Below are 20,000 nucleotides of genomic sequence, written 5' to 3'. Positions count from 1 at the left end.
GTTACTTGTGAATTCTCAAAGCTTTATTGCGTGCACATTATTCGACAGAAGCAATATCTTGTATATAGTGGAGAAATATTATTATTATACATTGTTGCGTAAATGTGAATAATTAGAAATTATAGTGGATGTTAATATATATACTTATATTATATTATTTAAATCTATTTATGTTAGTATCGGAAGCGGCTAAGGAGTATCCGCTTCAGAGGTATAAGTCGGTAGACTTGTGATGAGTACGTTCTGAATGGAGCAGACCCCATTGACAATGCAATACATATCGCTACGAGTAATACACGATCACGACTAAAGGGACCGTTACGCGCTGTAGCTTCCGCCAAATAGAGTAAAGTATTATTTGCAGCATAATGTGACGTAATATAATGCGTGACTGACGCTTTGTGTTTTTGTGGCGCGCCGCAGGGGATGCCAAGAAGCGTGTCTCTTCTGTGACTGAACTCTCCTGCGGATAGAATCAGAGTCCCGTGTGTATTATGTCAAGCTCTTAAACATTTTACCATTCGAGTATGATGTACAATTAATGAGTGTGATATTTTTTTAAAGAAATTTAGTGTGTTTTATTTATACAATTTTAATTATAAGATATATAAAGTCTACTTGCGGTGGAGATCTCAAATCAGTTGTCTGATTACATTATCAACTGGCACTGCCTGGTGGGAGCTGATCCATTTTGAACCGTATCGTTATCATCAGCGAGGAGAACATGATCACACTTGCCTTATATATAAGTTATCTCGACTTCCAGTAGGTGGAAACGTTGAAGAACGGTATTGGGAATGTATGTCGGTGGCCTGTGACTCGAAGGCTCCTCAGAATGGTGGCTTCCTACAGTTTGAAATATTGAGAGTTATGGAGACAGAAATGAGGAAAGGCCTCCCATGTCTGATGGAGGACTGCGAAGCGAAAAGGAAATGATGTGACTAGAAGGAGATATGTATGTATATGAAAAAACATAATCTATTTCGACTGTACTCCTACTTACTTGAAAGAAAAAAGCAATAACTAGATTTAGTCGATGTTTAATAATCGTTGGCTAAAATTCAGCAGTATTTCTATTCAAAGTACTGAAGTAAGTGGATTAGACTGCAGAATATAGGTACTTTATTATGTTAAAATATATGGGTATATTATCAGGTCTAACTGAATTCTTTTAAGAATGTAATTTTCATATGTGAAAAGCACAATCAAAATTTAGTGATCAAAGGTATGCAAAATGTTTTTCCGTGCATTTTAAGTTGCGGTATAGATATACAGTAAAATCTATTGACTGAACCTGAAAATTAAGTAATACGAAATCGTGGCTAATTATTATTTTTTTAAATGAAAGAAGTTCTCAAAAACTCAAGGATAGCTCCTATTGAAGAAAAAAAGTATGCATGTACCAGATCAAGAATCAATTTCATAATAAATTGAAGATATAATTATACAAAATACACACTTTATAAATTATTTTAATATGAAACACATTTATTGATTATTTTCTACACTACATTTTATTTTATTGTGTATTTATTATTTTATTGTTATTTTATTAAAACTATTATTATTTTTAATCTTTTTTATTGAAACTACACAGTTTTTTCTTCTTATAATATTAAACTTGAGTTTTTTTATTTTATTTATAATTTCTTTATGAGGGAAAAAAATAATTATTCCGTCTTTTAAAGGAATAAATGAGAATATAAATATTTTGCAAAAAAGCACTTTGCTAAAAAACATATTTAAAAGCAGTCAAGAGTATCTATTATTTAAGACAACCGAAGTACTCTAGAATTGATATACAACTATAAATATGTTTTTTTTTATTCAATTTGGAATGATAAAAGCAATATTAAAAACCGTTATTTTATAAATGAATCCAATACTTGAAGCTACCTTGAGTGAGGATAGACTGATTAATATATTTTTCAAAGCCTTTGTTATTTACAAAAAAATATATATAAAAAAGACAAAAATAACTGAAATATGCTCTCGGCCACGTTGAAGGTCAGAATAAAGTTGTTATGAGCCTTGTGAAATAGGGTAATTGGGAAAGTTGCTCGTAAATAGTTGGATTTTGTGAATTTATCGGAAAGAATTAATAAATGAAAAAATTAAAAGACTTAAACCAAGAATGCCTGTCGCAATAAGTCTCATATATGTTACCCGTTAATGGTGTTTAGAATAGGCATGCTCCAATCCATTGTCATGTCATTGTGTTCTTTATTACGGAGTTGTGATTTGTCGAGTGACAGCCCGTTGTGGTATTCTAAAATATTTACAGTTGAGATTATCCAAACACATCGATTTGACTGATGCCTTATTATCAATTTATTGCAAAATTATTATTTGCAATATTAATTTGATGCGGCACAACTACGAAGAGAGGCACTTATTCAATAATAAAAAGTGTCAGTAGCCTCATACTTCCAACTAAGTATCAAATTTAATCATAAAATTTTATGAAAGATCCAAAATTATAAATTATATACTAATAAATAGTTACATTTTCGATATCATCACAACCGTCAGCGGATTTATCCATTCCTAGAGTCTCTAGTTCATCAGCGAAGTATCTCGGTTTAAATATACAGCCACATATGTCCTGAGATAGTAAATGCCAAAAGTAAAGTGGCACAATGCAATAATTATATATATATATATCTCTAAATATGAAAATAAAACAAGATTTAAAAAATATTTTAAAACAATAAAAGAGAAAATAAAATCTATCCATAAAAATTTCAGAGTGAAATATTGAAGCGGAAAATATTTTTAAGGTTTAATAACTCCCCCCTCCCCCACATTTCAAATCTCGATGGTGCCTTTTTTCTTTATCTTATAATATAAATTCCCAAATAAAGGACCGGTTGTTGTATCTTTCACGTGGCAATAGTATACAGCCACAAGTATAAATGTAAATAATATAAAACCTCAGATTTAGTGCTTACCTCATGAATATTATAAGAAGTCCAGTAAATCTTAAGTTACTCGGCGTATAACATAAATTAGTTGATAAATCTATTTTTTCTTAAGGATCTCAATGCCCAAATATAACACAAATGTGCGCGTGTGAATAGATCACACATTTATTGATATCCAGTAGAGATCTGATTTTGTGAGTAGATATTATTTTTTTGTAAACATTTTTCTAAAGTTTACAAAAAGATGTGCTTCGATAATCTATAAAATCCTCACTTGGAAATGGGAAAACTGATAATCGCGTCTCTACTGTCAATCAAGTCTTAATTTCTCAAAGTACAAGGATAAGAATGTATGTATGTAAAATATATATAAGTAAGACTTTTATCTCAATATTTTTGCTATAGTTTGCAATGTTTTATGCGTTCTAGTGAAGATATGCCTATATTTGTAAAGACAATGAAAAGTTTATATTACGTAGTTCGTGATTAAGTTTAAAATAGTTTGCAAACAATATTATAGATTTATCGCTTTATATTAATGGTCTTGTCATGGAGTGTAATTACATAATATAATACTGAATATTTTAGGATTAAATTACAGATATATTTTAAATAGTTGCGGGAATTATATTCAATATATATAAAGGTTTCTTAGCCTACAATACACACAAGAAAATATTTGCATCGGTATAATAAAACAAATATTTTTGAAATTACAAATTTTACGTCAATTCAAAGTTCCAAGAAGTGTGTCTTGTAGGCTAGTAATTGTAGCTGTTAGTATATTTTTCGTAATCATCTCTGCCAAATATACATAGGGCAAGTATTTTTATGACGGTCGACCGAGTGAAGTTTCCTATTGTATGCAATAATAATAATTGGTTTCAAGTTTAATCTACTCGAAAGAAGATTTGGATGGCATAATTAATAAATAATAAGATTATATATTGAACACCAATCACGTGTCCTTACATGAGGTGTCCTCACGGTTCTCAAGCTTCAAGCTTACCATGAATATTGAACACCAATCACGTGTCCTTACATGGGGTGTCCTCACGGTTCTCAAGCTTCAAGCTTACCATGAATCAGTTTTGTAAAATTATTCCGAGGAAATGTGAAATGAAATGTGCTTTCTTTGCAATAATTATGTTTGTAATGAAGTCTATCCATATATAATATTTAGGTCTTTAATCTCCTCAGATATTGTTATATCAACATTTGAAATACGTAATCTCTAAGTTTAATCTTAGGTAATTTTCTATAATTCTTACTGTAAGTTAGAAAGAACATTTACAATAAAAGATACTGTGTTCATAATATAGATTGTTGTTTAAGTGAAGACGTAATATTTTATCCGATGATGTTTATTTGGAACTGCATTCAATATTTGCGTGTCTTTTTATTTGAATTTTTACAAAATACTAAAAGCTGGTTGTGTAGTAAGATAAAAGTATTTTTACGACGATTTCACAAGTGGTTTTGTAAATTCACCGCGTACTTGTAAACTTATTGTGAATTGGACATATCGTAAAACAATAACTTCGAGTTTAACAAAGGAAAATTCCATATGATTAGAAACTGTCTATGTATTAATTATGTATTTTATACCCGATGTGAAAACATAACATGTGATATAAAAGTAGGGAAAGTTATTATTTTGGTAAAACATTCAAAGTTTAAACTATGTACTCCAAGTGCAATAACTTTTCAATAAATTGTATTTTTGAAAAATACCTAAAAAAGACAAAAAATATATAATACCTTTGAGGTTATCACTTCATATATTTTATACAACAGGAGATTACATAATAATATGTTGCAGTTGAAACAAATCCTTTATACACTACTCAAAAAAATATAAGTATTTTTAAATATAGCGTTAGTCTCGGCCACGACATTCTCCGTCTCTGAGTAGGCATTTTCATCGCTATTAGTGTGAATTCATAAATTCAAGTGGCTGCAAACCACTCTTCACATCGAAATAGTAAATACAACGGGCCGCCATGTTCTCCAGCCTTTTACTGCAGGCGAGATTTTAATTCTCACATCAAACTTTGTAAAAAATACATTTTGCAATACAGTAAGTTAAAAGTAAGAAATTATCTTATGACAATTTTTTAAAACTGATGACTACTTGGGTGGTTCCCGGGTACTTGTTTGATTTGATCGTGTATTAAAAAATATAATCATTGTTATTCTCCATTATATCTACATAAATTAGCTTGTTTCATTATATTTTTCTTTATCATATTGCTTTTTGTGGTTATTCTTAAAATCATAACATCGTCCACATTTATTTTGATTAAATCAAGAGGGAGTTTAATTCTACCAAAAATTTATTGATTTATTTCTTGTACATGGTTAAAAAAAATTATAACTATATGGTACAACTTCCAAACAAAATAAGTAATTATGACAATTAAATTACATATAAATTTATGTAAAAATCTATTTATCTAAAAAAATGTAAGAAAATGAATTGACCTTCCTCATTGACTTGTGAATGTTTATGAATCATTTTTCAATATATATATACATATATATATATATATATATATATATATATATGTATATATATATATATATATATATATATATATATATATATATATATATATATATATATATATATATATATATATATATATATATATATATATATATATTTAAATATATATCTACGATAGTTGATCCTATAAGTCTAAATAAAACTTCTAAAATTTCTGATTTTACCTTCAGTTAAATCAGAACATTTGTAAGTTTGCAAATAATATTTAAATAAACAAATTAAACATCACTTATTACACAAGTACACAGCAATACCCATTATAAAATGTTTTTGAAATCATTAATATAATGCAGAAAACTAACTTATTATACCATATTATGTATATCTTTTTCAAATGGGAACTTGTTTGCAGTAGGTATTGCAGTTTATTCATGTATTATTATACTTATATGAACGTAATACAATTCAATCCAAGTTTCAAATTCAAAAGCAATATTTTAATGTGTTATTTATAAATACATTTATATATATATATATATATATATATATATATATATATATATATATATATATATATATATATATATATATATATATATATATCTTGTATTATTGAAATCTACATATTTTATGGATGATATTACAATCTGTAATACTAACGTACCATTGCCATATTGCTCGATGAGTATATTTCCCATTTTTGTATTAATTTAAAATATGTTTACTTCTTTGAATTGTAAATAAAATATTTTTTCTTAGAATGTAAAATTAATGTAAAATTAATGTTCTTAATAGTTACCAGAAAACCATATTTATAAGTAGCTGATAGTATTTTTAACAGTGGATTATATTTTAATGTACTATATTTTCAAAGTAAAATGAAAGCTTCAAAAGAATACATAACATTCATATTTTAATGCAAGTTGGACAATAGAGACTCTAAAAAATGCCGTAGTATATATTTTTCTCGATATTGCAGAGCTGTATGTAAAAAAAATAGATCTTCCTTAAATATGTAAATATAAAAATTATTTTGAACTACGGTGAAATTCATAAAAGATTATAAATTAAACATTGAAAAACTACAAAGTACCTTAATTTTTAAATGCTAACATGCTTTTCGAACCAAATTTATATTCAGCCTCTAAGACTCTATGAAGACAATCCAAGGCACTGGTGTTTTAACGTAGATACCAATTTTGTTGCATAGAATACATTCTTATGCATTTGAAGATCTCGAAAAGAGAATTTTGAGGCTTGTTAATAATTTGATATAGAGGAATCACTCCAAACTTCTGCATTTTTTAAACTTGATTTTTAATTTATGAATTGTCATGAAACTTAATTTAATAAATTGATACAAATAAGATTGGCGACGGCTCAAATATACACAAGCCAAAAATTTGTACATATTTAATTTATAATACTAATATGTATTAAAAAAAATTATTTGGTATTTGTAAGCTTGTGTTGTATTTTATTGTAGTTTGTTTCCGTTCGATTAAGGATTTTAATGTATAAATTGGAGATTTTTCTCAAAAATTACTATTTAAGGACATTAGCCACCTTTTAAAGTATGCTGAAAATCAATTCTCATCCACGGCTATGTAAACCGAGTGTTACCATTGAAAAACCTTTGTCTGGCCAGTGTATTTACTTTTACAGGTCATAAATAAATCTTTTCTACAATTCTTACCATTAATATAATCATATTGTAAAATTGTTCGTTGTTTTACAGTGAGTATTTTACAAAACACTTCATAGCTGAAGTTTAAAGAGAACTTGGAATGTGCCAGTACCGTACAATTTCAAATGATACTTTTTTTCAATCTGCTGACAGGAAGCCACGAATTATCAGATAAGTATTTGAATTTCAGCATCGATTCAAATAATTATTGCCATTTTTAATTAAGATAAATTGCCAGTATTTTGAATATGGCAGGATATTTAGTTTTAGAGTTAAGTCCTTAAGTAGTCTATATCTGATCTCATAAGAATGTAAGAAGAGGGAATTATGTATGTGTATTTTTCTCGTATTGTCTATTTATTAATTTGAGCAGTAAAATGACTTCTTCAGGCAACAGTTAGTTTAAGGAGTTTATAGTATTTAGTTTCATTTTGCAATAAATGTATAAAGCTTACGACACCAAAAACAGGCGCATAATATTGATATACTTACTCTAAATCAAAAATGTTTTTATTTACCAAAGAATAGTACGGCGATTTGCCGCTAGTGTTCAATTTCGTCATAGACCGACCGAAGGTCGTGCAGAATATTTGCAACATTTCACAACAAGCATAACGTTTTTAATTTGAACACCTTTTAGGTTTATAATTCTTAACTTTATTCGTAATATCATAAGAGACTGTGCCAATATCCCAATTAATATTATATACAATACAATAGACAATTTTATATAGTTAAATTATTTTACATTAATACACTGTTGAATATTCATTTTAATACCATTTGTCTTGTGTTTTCTCAGTGACCGAATAGAGGCAAAGGTAAATAAACACATTCAATAAAAGCAGTATGACTTTGAAATATTTTGTGCCGTTTTGAGATATATTCCATAATATGGGCGCTTATGGCGCTCACTCAATATGTTATGTAAATATTCTGAAAGTTACCAATTGTTTTGGCCATCAGTAATATTTATTTGATAAAGAACTTGTATATTTTACATTATACCATGATTTTGCTCAGTCTTACTTTTAACTGTGAATCCCAGATTTCATTATATTTACATATAGTATTGAATAGTATAAGGTCGTTATGTGTAAAGACGGACCATAATATATTATGCTGATAAAATCACTTTTAATTTAAGTGTATGAAACGTATGTATCTTATGTTTAAAATTTCTGTTTTAATTGTGAAAGCGTCCTGTAACATGACACAGAAATACACTTCCTCATTTATCTTGGTGGTTGGCAAACATGACTTAGTTTTCCCAGAAACGATCATTTTCAACATGGCTTGATTCCTTAATATTTATTTAGAAGCTCCTGAAAATAACGGACTTCACAATTTCCATTTCCCGATAATTTGATAGTATTAGATATTCCATTGTAAAGCAAGTTAATGAACTTGCGTACATATTTGGTTTGTTAATGTAAAAGATTATTAGAAATAATTAATAACGCGCGAGACTTAGTTTATTTATTTATTCATCATAAGAGCAGGTCTTTAATTTACTATTTGGTCGATCAAATAATACATATAGATATTAGCGATGTATAGGAGGAAGTTTGTATATATAATTTTATGAAAATCTTAATTGCTGCAAAGGTATTTATTTGTTAAACAAAGAATTTAAATTGTGTTATTTTATTTGTTAATTATTAAATTTTATCGTGTTAAGTTTCTTATAATAATTTCTCTTTTAATCTTATTTGCAATAATATTCTGCATTAGAATTACCCTCTCAATTATAGGTTAAATCTGCGTAATATTCATTTTAAAATATGGAGTCTTAAAATAATTTTATCTTCAAGATTCATTATGTCGTTAATAATTAGAGGTATATTTAAAATATATATATATATATATTTATGTATATGAAGAGAAATGTAATAGTTATTGATATACAAATGTGTGGAAAATAATTTAAATAATATATGATATGATATACTTATTATATACAAATATATTCGTTTAGATTTGAAAATGACTTTTATTCATTATGTAATTTCATCCCAGTGATCCTTTTCCTTGTCTCTGTATCCTCTGAGATGGTGAAGAAACTTGAATGGCAATTTTTTGATTCTAATCTTTGACATTTTAAAAAAAAAATTCTCCGTGAGATATCTATTGAAATGAAATGCAAAAGAAGTAGTATTTATGTCTTCGGTTCGAATCCCGACACATCCAAATGACAATTTAATTTACTAGTACAAATGAATTCCTCGAACGATATATCGGGACTATAGTCATCAATTAAGGATTTCCTGGCCCACAGTTCATCGACCAAATTACTAAGGGATGTAACTAAAGTTGGCTTAATTTACGTCAAATTCAGTTCATATAGTCTTATTCATCACTGAACAAATTCAGAAATCAATTTATGTAGGTATATCTAAATATTCCGCCTCCGTAGTGTAATGGTCAGCACGCTCGGCTACCATACTGGAGGTCCCGAGTTCGATTTGGGAAAAAATCGACCCCCCTCCCTCCAGAGAGGGGGGTCAATTTTTTCACTTTACGATTGAAAGTACCAACCTAAAGCGGAGGGCTGAACACCTTTCCTTCATGAGTTAACGATCAAGATAACAATGCGTTTATATGATGCAGTGCCCTATGCACCGTTGAGTGCGAATAATGTGGGTGTTTTTGTGCAGGCAGTTTATATTTGTTATCAAATGGGAACGGGTAAGATAGAGAAAAAAGAAAAAACCTGATAAAAGCTTATTTCGATGCAACACTGTGTCACAATTTCAAACCAAACATTTATAATTTTGGGAGATTTAAGATTATGAACATTTCCATTTTTATTTATATATTTTGTCCGCCTCCGTGGTGTAATGGTAAGCATGTTTAGCCACTGTACTGGAGGTCCCGGGTTCAATTCCCAGGGGGAGGGGGGTAAAAATAAATATTGGTGATTTTTCTTCTTCATGAGCCCTCTGTCATACACTGCTGCATATAAATCTATTCCCTTTTTTTCCATTTCCTTGATTTAGTGATTTTACACTCACTTAATATTTATTTAATATTACCCTGGACTGGTCCCTGAAGCGCAAGAGTGACCACCTTGCCTTCATGTAAGTAACGACCAAGATAATACTGCGTCAATGTGATGCAGTGCCCTATGCACCATTGGGTGTGGATAAGGATTAGAAGAAGAACAGTTTTTTTCAACCTGTGACATTTATTGTTACGGAAAAAGGCCACCACAAGGGATGGTGAATTCAAAGGGCGCCGGCACACAAAGTATTAAGTAAAAGCTGGTAGCCGATAGAAGAACCTGGAGATACTTTGTGGAATATATATATATATATATATATATATATATATATATATATATATATATATATATATATATACATATATATATGTATATATATATATATATATATATATATATATATGTATATATATATATATATATATATATATATATATATATATATATATATATATATATAACCATATCCGCTCCCTAGGTGGAGCATATGGAGTCCACAAACTGTCTCCAGGCTTTTCTGTCGGCTGCCAGCTCCCTTGCATCCTCCCAAGTCAGATCCGCGTCCCGAAGTTCTGACGAGAACTGCCGACGAATTGTCAGCAGTGGTCGTCCTGGATGGCGCGAACCTGATGCCTTGTAAAAGAGGCAAGCTTGATTAAGGCTCTCAGGAGGCATGCGGAGTACATGGCTAAGCCAACTGAATCGCCTTTTCTTGACGACAGTTGTGACCAAGATTTGCTGCGTCCTACGCCTTATCTCTTCATTCCTCACAAAGTCAAACCACCGCACGCCTAAGATTCTCCGCAAACACCTATTCTCAAAGGTGTTTGCGGAGAATCTTGTGGAATATGGTAATAATAAATTAAAGTAAATGAAAATCCTTATAATAAGGATTGGTTTTGCCAATATTTATTCATTTCTAAAGATGATAAAAAATGGGAAAGGTAGAGAAATAAAAAATACAAGTAATTACAGTATTTATATTTTATTATTCCCCATAAAATAACTAGTTCTTTATTTAAATACATTATTTCAAAATATATTATGATTGTTTTTGGACTTAAAACTACGATAAAGAGAAAAACGTAACAACATGACAGACTAAAATAGTATAGTACGAATATTAGACCCAAACATTTATGGTTTATGCATTAAAATTTTTTTTCCAACTAAAAATAACTTTTTTCCTAAATGTTAAATGTAATAATTCTATATTTTTTCTTAATCCTGTGAAGTATGGCCATGCAATGGCATTATGCTTTACATAATAATAAGTATACAAAACAGTCAAACCTCGTGTTACCAACGTCCGGGGCGACAAACAATTCGAAGTGTGAACGATGAAAAAATACCTCTTTGCAAGCAGAAATCCATCAAGTTACGAATCAAATTACTATGTCTTTTGTAGAGGCAATCAAATGAAATAAAAATTATTGTTGAATTGTGACCCACCAACGTATCTTTCAATTATATTAATTATTAAAAAATATTATTATTATTTAACCCATTTAATGGATTTCAAACAGGAGATGAAAATATTTTTAGTATTTTGATAACTAACATATTTTATTATTTGACACATCATGTCACAATTATTGGCAGACTTCATATTACAGCCATTTCCTTTACATAATAAAATAAAATAACAACTACATATATAGTATTTTCCACATAAATTTCATCTGACCAGCGAATAGGGTTCGTTGTTACCGACAACATAAGACTGGTGGGAAATTTTGTCAGAAAATTCATAAAATCCTAGTGTTCAACCCAAGGAACTGTGTACATAACATTATTTCGCCTAGCCTCCAACCAGTTTGATGATGCCGGTAACTATGAAATCCAGTCGCTAGTCGCTAATAATTATTTAGAAAAAACTATATACAGTGAAACCTCTATCTATCGTTTTTAAAGGGACCTATTAAAATAAACTATGAATGCGGGAAAACAATGAATGCGGGATTAAGAGGTCAATACGCAAATAGATACGACTGAGTAAAGATGCCGTCCTCCCAATCTGCATAACCATTCGTAGGCTAAAATTCTAAGAAGAATACATGTTTCAGATGCAAATGTATTTATTTTTAAAAAAAATACACGACTGAAAAGAATTTAAAAAAATACTTTTGTTTTTTTACTGTTTTATTTTCGTGAGTCAATAGTATATTTTCGGCTTTGCAAATTGTATTTTTTCAGCATCGGTTATTGAATGTGTGTTGTAGAAAGTTTTCTTTCAAAGAGTGTGCACGCTTCTGGAAATGCAGGTACAGGCAGCGGCTCCTTTTTATCAATATCGACCTCTCCTGCTATCGGTTACACAAGCTTTCGATAGTTTCTATTCCATAAGTTGCCGTTGAATGTAAGAAAATTAAAAAGAATGTAAAAAACAGACAAAATGTATCAAATATGCAGCTTAATTCGAACGATAAATGCGGTAAATGGTGATACAGACGCATCGATGCGGTTTAGTTTAGTATGAAATTAATTTGGGATAGAAGAAATAAACGACACATCCGGGAAAACGATTATTCGAGGAACGGATAGAGGTTTCACTGTAGTTGTGATTTTATAATATAAAATGCAGTTCCACCAAGAAATGTCAGCACAGAACTCAAAGGATTTTGTTTGCAATTAGTGCAATACAATGTAATTTAAAACATCAAATGTTTTTTCCTTGTCTCCTTTTAAACTAATTGAACAAGTTTAGAGATGATCAGGTATCGAAATATTTCGGTGTTTGAAAATGATGCGGAACGCATCGAAACACGTGTCACAGTAGATTTTAAGAAATAGTGGTATATACTAAGTAAAACTTTAATTAGAAATGGATAGATTTTACCAAAAAGTGACTGCCAAATCAATTAATGAAATATTTCATTTAACTGAGTAACTTAATGTACAATTAATACAGGGTGATGCGCAAGAGTATTGACGGTTTTTAGAGTACTATAACTGATATGATTTGATCAAGGGAACAAACGCTAGAGGAAGCCATCGCCGTGAATATCTTTGCGACTTATACGAGGACATGTGCTGTACGACGTATGAGGAGCTGAAGAGTGTTTCGCAAAATAGACTGGAGTGGTGAAGGCGTCATTTGTTACTGCAGACCAATCTACGGGATTGAGACAAAAGAAGAGAAGTACTAATATACTAACGAAACGACCAAGTTCAAAAACATACATGTATTTTTATCACACATATAATGCAGCTTTATAACAAAAATTATCACAATACAAATATTATTTTAAAAACCATAAGTTATCACAATGTAAATATTATTGAATTTTATTATGATAATATTTCAAAAATACACTGATATGTTATTTGCTTTAATTAATATCAAGAAACAGAATATTGTTTAACGGGAATTTTTTTTAATAAACTCACAAAATTTCTTAACAGTACTGATATGGTGATGATTATTGAATCGATAAACACTGTTATTATTCAAAACATGTTGTATAATTTTCAGACACCGTCAAAATAAAATTTACACTATGCAAGAAATAAAAAGAACAATAAAAAATAGTATTAACTTTATAAAGATTTTTGACAATATTATTACGAGAAACTGTTACATTTATATTTTCATTTTTTCCAAGCTTTGTTGTCAAGTGTGCAAGTCTCTAAGGTTTATTGGACTTAAGTCTCTAAGGTTTATAGGTTTAAGGGCATATCGTAGTCATACAGGAGAAAGTGAACAAGTGCATTTTTAACAAAAATGTGATCATTGACTATTTGATAGCTAGTAAGCTTAATATTGCCTTGAAAAAAATCCCAAAAGTTTTAAACATGGAAGTATAATATATTGACTTGTTAAAGATGACTGTCTGCATTGATGTTTAATATATTGTCAAGCAAAAGTGTCATAAATGGCCCTCCTGAACATTTTTGACGTTTTGTTAGTTGGTCACTTTTTCCTGTACGACTACGATATACACTATGTATTTAAAATACAATGAAAATAATATAAAAAAGAAGTTAAATCAAATATAAATTAACATCTTGTACGGATTAGATGTATATTAGTGGGCTCACTGCTATGACGCAATATCTTCCAACAGACAAGTAATGTTGGTCAAGGTTTGTCCGTTATATAGCTGTTTGAGATTACTGAGCAGTTTTTGTACAAAGCTGATTAGCTAGAAAAATAAGGCATAAATATTAATACGATTTTACGGACTACATGATGCATCTTAATTTTGAACAATTATTTTTTTAAATTTTATGAATGTTATTAGTAGATTGCAAAACCTGACTAAAAAAAATTACTTACAAATTAAACAAATTAAATTAAACTAAAAATTACAACAGAAACTGATGTTTAAAATCTGTGAAAATTGTCATGTTAACTTATATTATATAATATGGCTATTTTCCGCCTCCGTAGTGTAATGGTCTGCACGCCCGGCTACCGTTTTGGAGGTCCCGGGTTCGATTCCCAGGGGGGGATAGAATAAATATAGGTGATTTTTTCACTGTAATATTTATTCAATATTACCCTGACTGGTACCTCAAGCGGAGGGCTGATCAGCTTTCCTTCATGTGTTAACGATCAAGATAACACTGCATTTATATGATGCAGTGCCCTATGCACCATTGGGGTGTGGATAAGGGTTTAATTTGATGGTATAAGTAGGAATATAAATATATTTAAGTGTGGATGATCTAAATAATGTATGCGATTAAATAGGAAATAAGCCAAGACACGGGTTGCTTTGAAATTTTCCGGAATAAATATGTTCTAACTGTACATTACGTTTACTGTATGTACATTACAATTATAGAAATCACAACATCAGTCACAGACAAATCTTTACTGTAGTATTGCTTGTGCGGTACGAGTAGATTAAACAAAATTACTATGGACAGCATCTACAAGAGAAACGGCTTGCCTTTTCTTCTTCCTTTCGCATTTGGGGCACGGCTTGGAGGCATTCAAGCATTTAGAGTGGAATACGCTGGAACACGCGTCGCATCTGAATGTGGTCTCTATATTGAAAGGATAAAGAACTTGAGGATTGTCGCAAACTTCACAAATGAATCCCTTCTGGCTGCAGAGCCAGCAGTCGGCGACGTGACTCTTGGCGAAGGACACAACTTTCTGTATCTGATTAGCCAGAGAGCCGTTGGGTATTTGAGCCAGATCTGAAACAGAATACAAGTGAACATTTTCGTATAAGTACTCTCTCGGCCAGACGCGTTTCTGCAACTCTTCGATTACGGGTTCGCGGCAAGTGAACAAGTACGCGCGTAAGAAATTAAGCTGGATCCTCAAAAATTGGAGTGTCGCCATTTCGTCCACTCCTCTGTAAATGAGTGGATTCAATTTCTTCATGTTGATTAAAGGCTGATGCTGGAACTCTAGGAGGAACATGGCCACTCTTTTGGAAACAGGGTAGCGGTGGAAATCCCAGTTGTGAATCACTCTCGCGGGGATCATGAAAACATTTGGATCCATACAACTCTCGCAAAAGTACTGTCCGGAGTAAGCGCACACTTTGGCTTTAGAAATGGTAGTTCCGAGTGTGTCGCGGCATTTTATACACTGGTAATCCTGGCTGTCCAACCCGTATTCTCGCGACAAAGTTCCCAGTTGGCTCATCATTTTTTTCAATTCTTTCAGATCAAAGTCGGCCGAGGGCGATTTAGATATAACTTCGAACCCTAGACCCTCTAATAAAGGATCGTCGGCTGTAGCTTGAGCAGAATCCTGTAATTCGGGTGAATTAGTTTCCAGATCATCGTTGGTTAATTTGAGTTCTTTGTGTAGGCCTTTAATAACCTCTCGAAGATTTGGCGTTTTAACATACGATCCGTCATCTACCAAGGAGGATAAACTTTTAGAATCTGGCGTTTTTACTATACTGCCATCGGAAGAATTAGATTCCGTGGATATTTTATGATCATCGTTGAGATCTGAAGACCAGGCTGTTTTACCACTGAGCGAGTTGCCTATATTACTAAGATCGGGTCGTACTCTGTCTTCTACATCCGCTTCAGTTTTGATCTCTGGGACTTCAACAATAGGTTGCTCTTCGAGTACAACAACAGGGGTTTCCTCAACTGTCGGTTCTTGGGATGAAGAGGGTCCCGGTGTCACCTGTTGTTGCTGAGATGATTGTTGTTGCTGCATCATTTTTATATTGCTAAATTGATCGTCGATAATATCATCCGACGTACTAGATATGATATAGTTAAATGCTTCATCTTGATCCATTGCGAGCATCTGCCCCAGCCCGAGGATGTTAGGTTCCCTGTTTGGGATTCCCGTTTTCTTAGGTCCCGAATCGCCGGATTTAAGTGTGCTCGCCACATCAACACCCGCCGTAATCGGACAGGACCTCTTGGCGGGCATCCACACTCCGGCTAATACCAACACATCCTCCGGCCACATGTTCAGGAGACTGGAGTTGATTGGCAGCTCGAATTGCGTGCAAGACTCGATACCTTCGAGAAGCCTTTGAGCCACGTCCAAGAGCTCCACATCTCTAGCAAACGCGTAAGGGGAGTAAAACGATTTGGTCGACTTCATGTTACGAAGCATTGTAGAGATATATGAAGACAACAAGCAATCGTTAAGAGCCATTCGGAGCCAAGCGCGACACTGACCAATTTCTGTAGTTATTTGTTGCAAGGACGCGATGTGCTTAATACTATCGCTATGAGACAGTACGAGAATCAAAGGCCAAAAACTGGGTTCTGGCCTCTGGTCAATGTCCCCTGTCAAAGCGCTCTTTGCTTTTTTGAAAAAGGAGTCCTTTAATCCGTGTAAAAATATAGCCTCTATAGCGCAACACAGAGAATTTGATAAATCGTTACTTCCAATGACCTGATGATGACATTCTTCGATTTGGTGATTGAATTGAATAGCTTTGACGCACTCTGATAAGTTATTGGTGAGCGATTCCTTTATAATATTTTCGCGCCCGCGAGTCGAGCCCGAAGTGCGAACACCAAAAAATGATGACATAATTAGTTTCTTTGTTAAAATATATGTATCATATTTTCCACAAACTTTATTACGACTTAAAATTTTGAAAATACTTTGCTAAAACGTCAAACACGTAAGTTCCATATTTGTTTATTTTGACATTTAATTCCATAGATTTATTTTGTCATTTACATATGGACTGCGTTCTAATTTGTTATCTTTTTTTAAAGTTTTTTAGTTCTCAGGTACCTTTTCTTGGGGTGAATAGAAACTTTTAATTATTGAATAACTTTTTTCATAAAAAATATTTTAAAACTGCTTCTTATCTTCCTCTGCATATAACGAGAATATATATAACGATATTATGGACAAGTTCAATATGTCTACAGAATCCTTTTAGAAGAATACTGGATAATGTTTCTATTTACATTAATTTCGAGGTAAATAGACCACACAATATTTTTAAGGGCGGGTGTCTCCCGCCAAAGGACCTCAAAGGGTTAACCCTTTGAGGTCCTTTGAGACACCCGCCCGAAACAAAAATACGCTAGAGGTCCAATGGCGGGTGTCACCCGCCCGAGCTAACTGTCATGTGAAAAACGCGGTAACTTTCTTATTTGTTCATAAACGATTCAGAGATAGGCGGAGAGAATCTGTCTTTGAAAAACAATCTCCACCTCTTCCACATTCATGCATCTCCTCATACATACCCTCCCACTATTTCAACCCCTGACCTGACCGCTTTCAAGTATAACATACCTGATCATTAAGTCCACCAATGTACTTATTTCTTTTCTGTATATGAAGTTAAAATAGAATAAATTTTTTTTTCTGTCTTCCTCATCTCCTTTATCCAACAACATTCGCTTCATAAATTGGTTTTACCGTTCTTTCACTCATTCACTTACTCATTCGATCCATATGTCCAAACGGTCTCAACACACCTTTCTTAATTTTATCAATAATGCTTATCTCAGCTTTGCATTCATTCCTTATTTCATAATCCAAAAATCCATTGTACATGGTTTTGCCGCACTATCGTCAGAGGGATCGCATAGGGATATATCACTATAACAAGGCTTACCATACGTCCCGGTTTGACGAGGATTGTCCTGGTTTCAGACACGGGTCTTGGTGTCCCGGCCGGTTTAGATTTTGTCCCGGTTTGCGCGAGCACTGTCTATTTATCTATTCAGACGGTGCATTTCTTACACAGAATTATGGGAAAACAGTTTCGGTAGTTTTGAAATTTTTACATGGATTGGACAACATCATGTACTAAAATGGGAAAAAATAGAGAGATCTGCAGAAGCTATCAACGAAATACACCAATCAGATGAACGACAGCAAATGAATAATGATAGTCTTTTTGACGAGCTGTCGCTCACAAAAACTTTTTTTGCACTAAAAACTGAAGAATGGAGTTAAACGACGACCCAAACTAAATGCGTGGATAAATGGGTCCAACTATTCGAAAAATTTGACAAGTAACAAATTGATGCACCTAATCCAGTAAATACAATATATTTTGTGCCTACCCGGGACTTCAGCACCTTTGGAGCGGGTTCTCTCAGTAATGAATCACATTTGGTCGGATGACCGTGGCCGCATGCTGGAATCTACTGTACTTTACTGTAAATTAAATTTTGGCATTGCATGCAGTGACTTTTATGACGAAGAAAAAAGACAATATAAAAAATAATTTACTCTATCGAAAAGTACACCTTAAAAAAAGTACACTTTAGAAACGGCACAGTAACTAATTAATTTCTTAAATAATAAACAACTTTTGGCATTATATATACAACTGAAACTCTCATAACCAGCAAAAAAATCTGAAATAGTTGGTCTCTTACCGAGTGATATTTCGTATAACGAGTTACAGAGAAAGGACTAGTCTCTTTTTCACGAAATTCACTTGTGAGTCGGAACTCGAGGTGGATAGCAACAATGTTATTGAAGAGCTTGTGAAAGAGCAGTCAAGCTGACCAATGAAGAGTTTATGGAGTTGCATTGTGATTCACAGCAAGAAATTATGGAAAGGAGCTTGTAAATGGAGGAGGTGGAAGTAGCAGAACAACAATCTTCTAGCACAATAAGAGAAATTCTGAAAGCACGCGAAACTGTTGCCTCATACATTCAGAAGCATCACCCTAATAAGGGGGTGGCTATTTGCGCTACAAATTTATTCAATGATTATGCTATGACACATATATGCCAAATTTTGAAGCATCGGCAAAAACAAATGTTTTCTTGTTAAAAATAATGGATGATTTGTCACAATTTATTTTTAATTTTAGAAAAAATATTGTATTTGAAGTTGTTATACTCCTTAGCGATTTATAAGTAATTTTATATTAATAAACCTTTTTAAAAAATGTATTAAAACTTAATATTCTTTCGGCATGGAATGCATTATCGTATTTTACATTGATTTCTATAGGAAAAAATGTTTTGCTTGACGAGTAAGATGCTGGAACAAATTATGCTCGTTATAAGAGTTTCCACTGTATTGTTTTTTTTTCCCTACATGTCCCGGTTTAGAGCTTTATAATTACGGCAAGCCTAACTATAACACATTTAAAAATAATCAAAAATATATTATAGCCGATGTTAGTTTTTTTTCTTCAATCTGTATCTGTCTGTATTGAAATTGTACAGTATAAATCAAAAAGTTTTTAAAGATGCTCAAATAAAAATTCATTGTCAGACGGCAAAATATAAATGTACTGTTATGTATTCCTTAAATGTTATGTCAGTATAGTAAATCTATGTCAAATGACATACTTGATTTTTCAAAGGTTCTGTCAGGAGGTTTCATTCATAATAAAATGTCTAAGGTATCATTGGTGACGACCACAAAATATATTAAACACATGCTTTTCTTCTTTATTAACGCAAAAGAGAAGATGAATAAAGAACTTTCCATAATTCTGGGA

At 31.8% G+C, this 20,000-nt stretch overlaps 1 protein-coding gene across 1 annotated transcript; it reads right to left on the bottom strand.

Moving 5' to 3' along the window:
• Window positions 1–12,605: 12,605 nt before the first annotated feature.
• On the bottom strand, window positions 12,606–17,219 carry Plekhm1 (Pleckstrin homology and RUN domain containing M1). Its single transcript, XM_088263189.1, has one exon. It carries the CDS (start codon window positions 17,098–17,100, stop codon window positions 14,977–14,979), a length of 2,124 nt encoding a protein of 707 aa, XP_088119315.1. The 5' UTR covers window positions 17,101–17,219; the 3' UTR covers window positions 12,606–14,976.
• Between the last annotated feature and the right edge of the window lie 2,781 nt (window positions 17,220–20,000).

The sequence above is a fragment of the Brachycentrus maculatus genome, unplaced genomic scaffold, assembly GCF_059751285.1.
Source record: "Brachycentrus maculatus isolate JH-2025_06_01 unplaced genomic scaffold, ASM5975128v1 h1tg000196l, whole genome shotgun sequence".
NCBI classification, from domain to species: domain Eukaryota; kingdom Metazoa; phylum Arthropoda; class Insecta; order Trichoptera; family Brachycentridae; genus Brachycentrus; species Brachycentrus maculatus.
The sequence above is the reverse complement of the archived record's forward strand: the minus strand, read 5'-3'. Positions and strand labels throughout refer to the sequence as shown.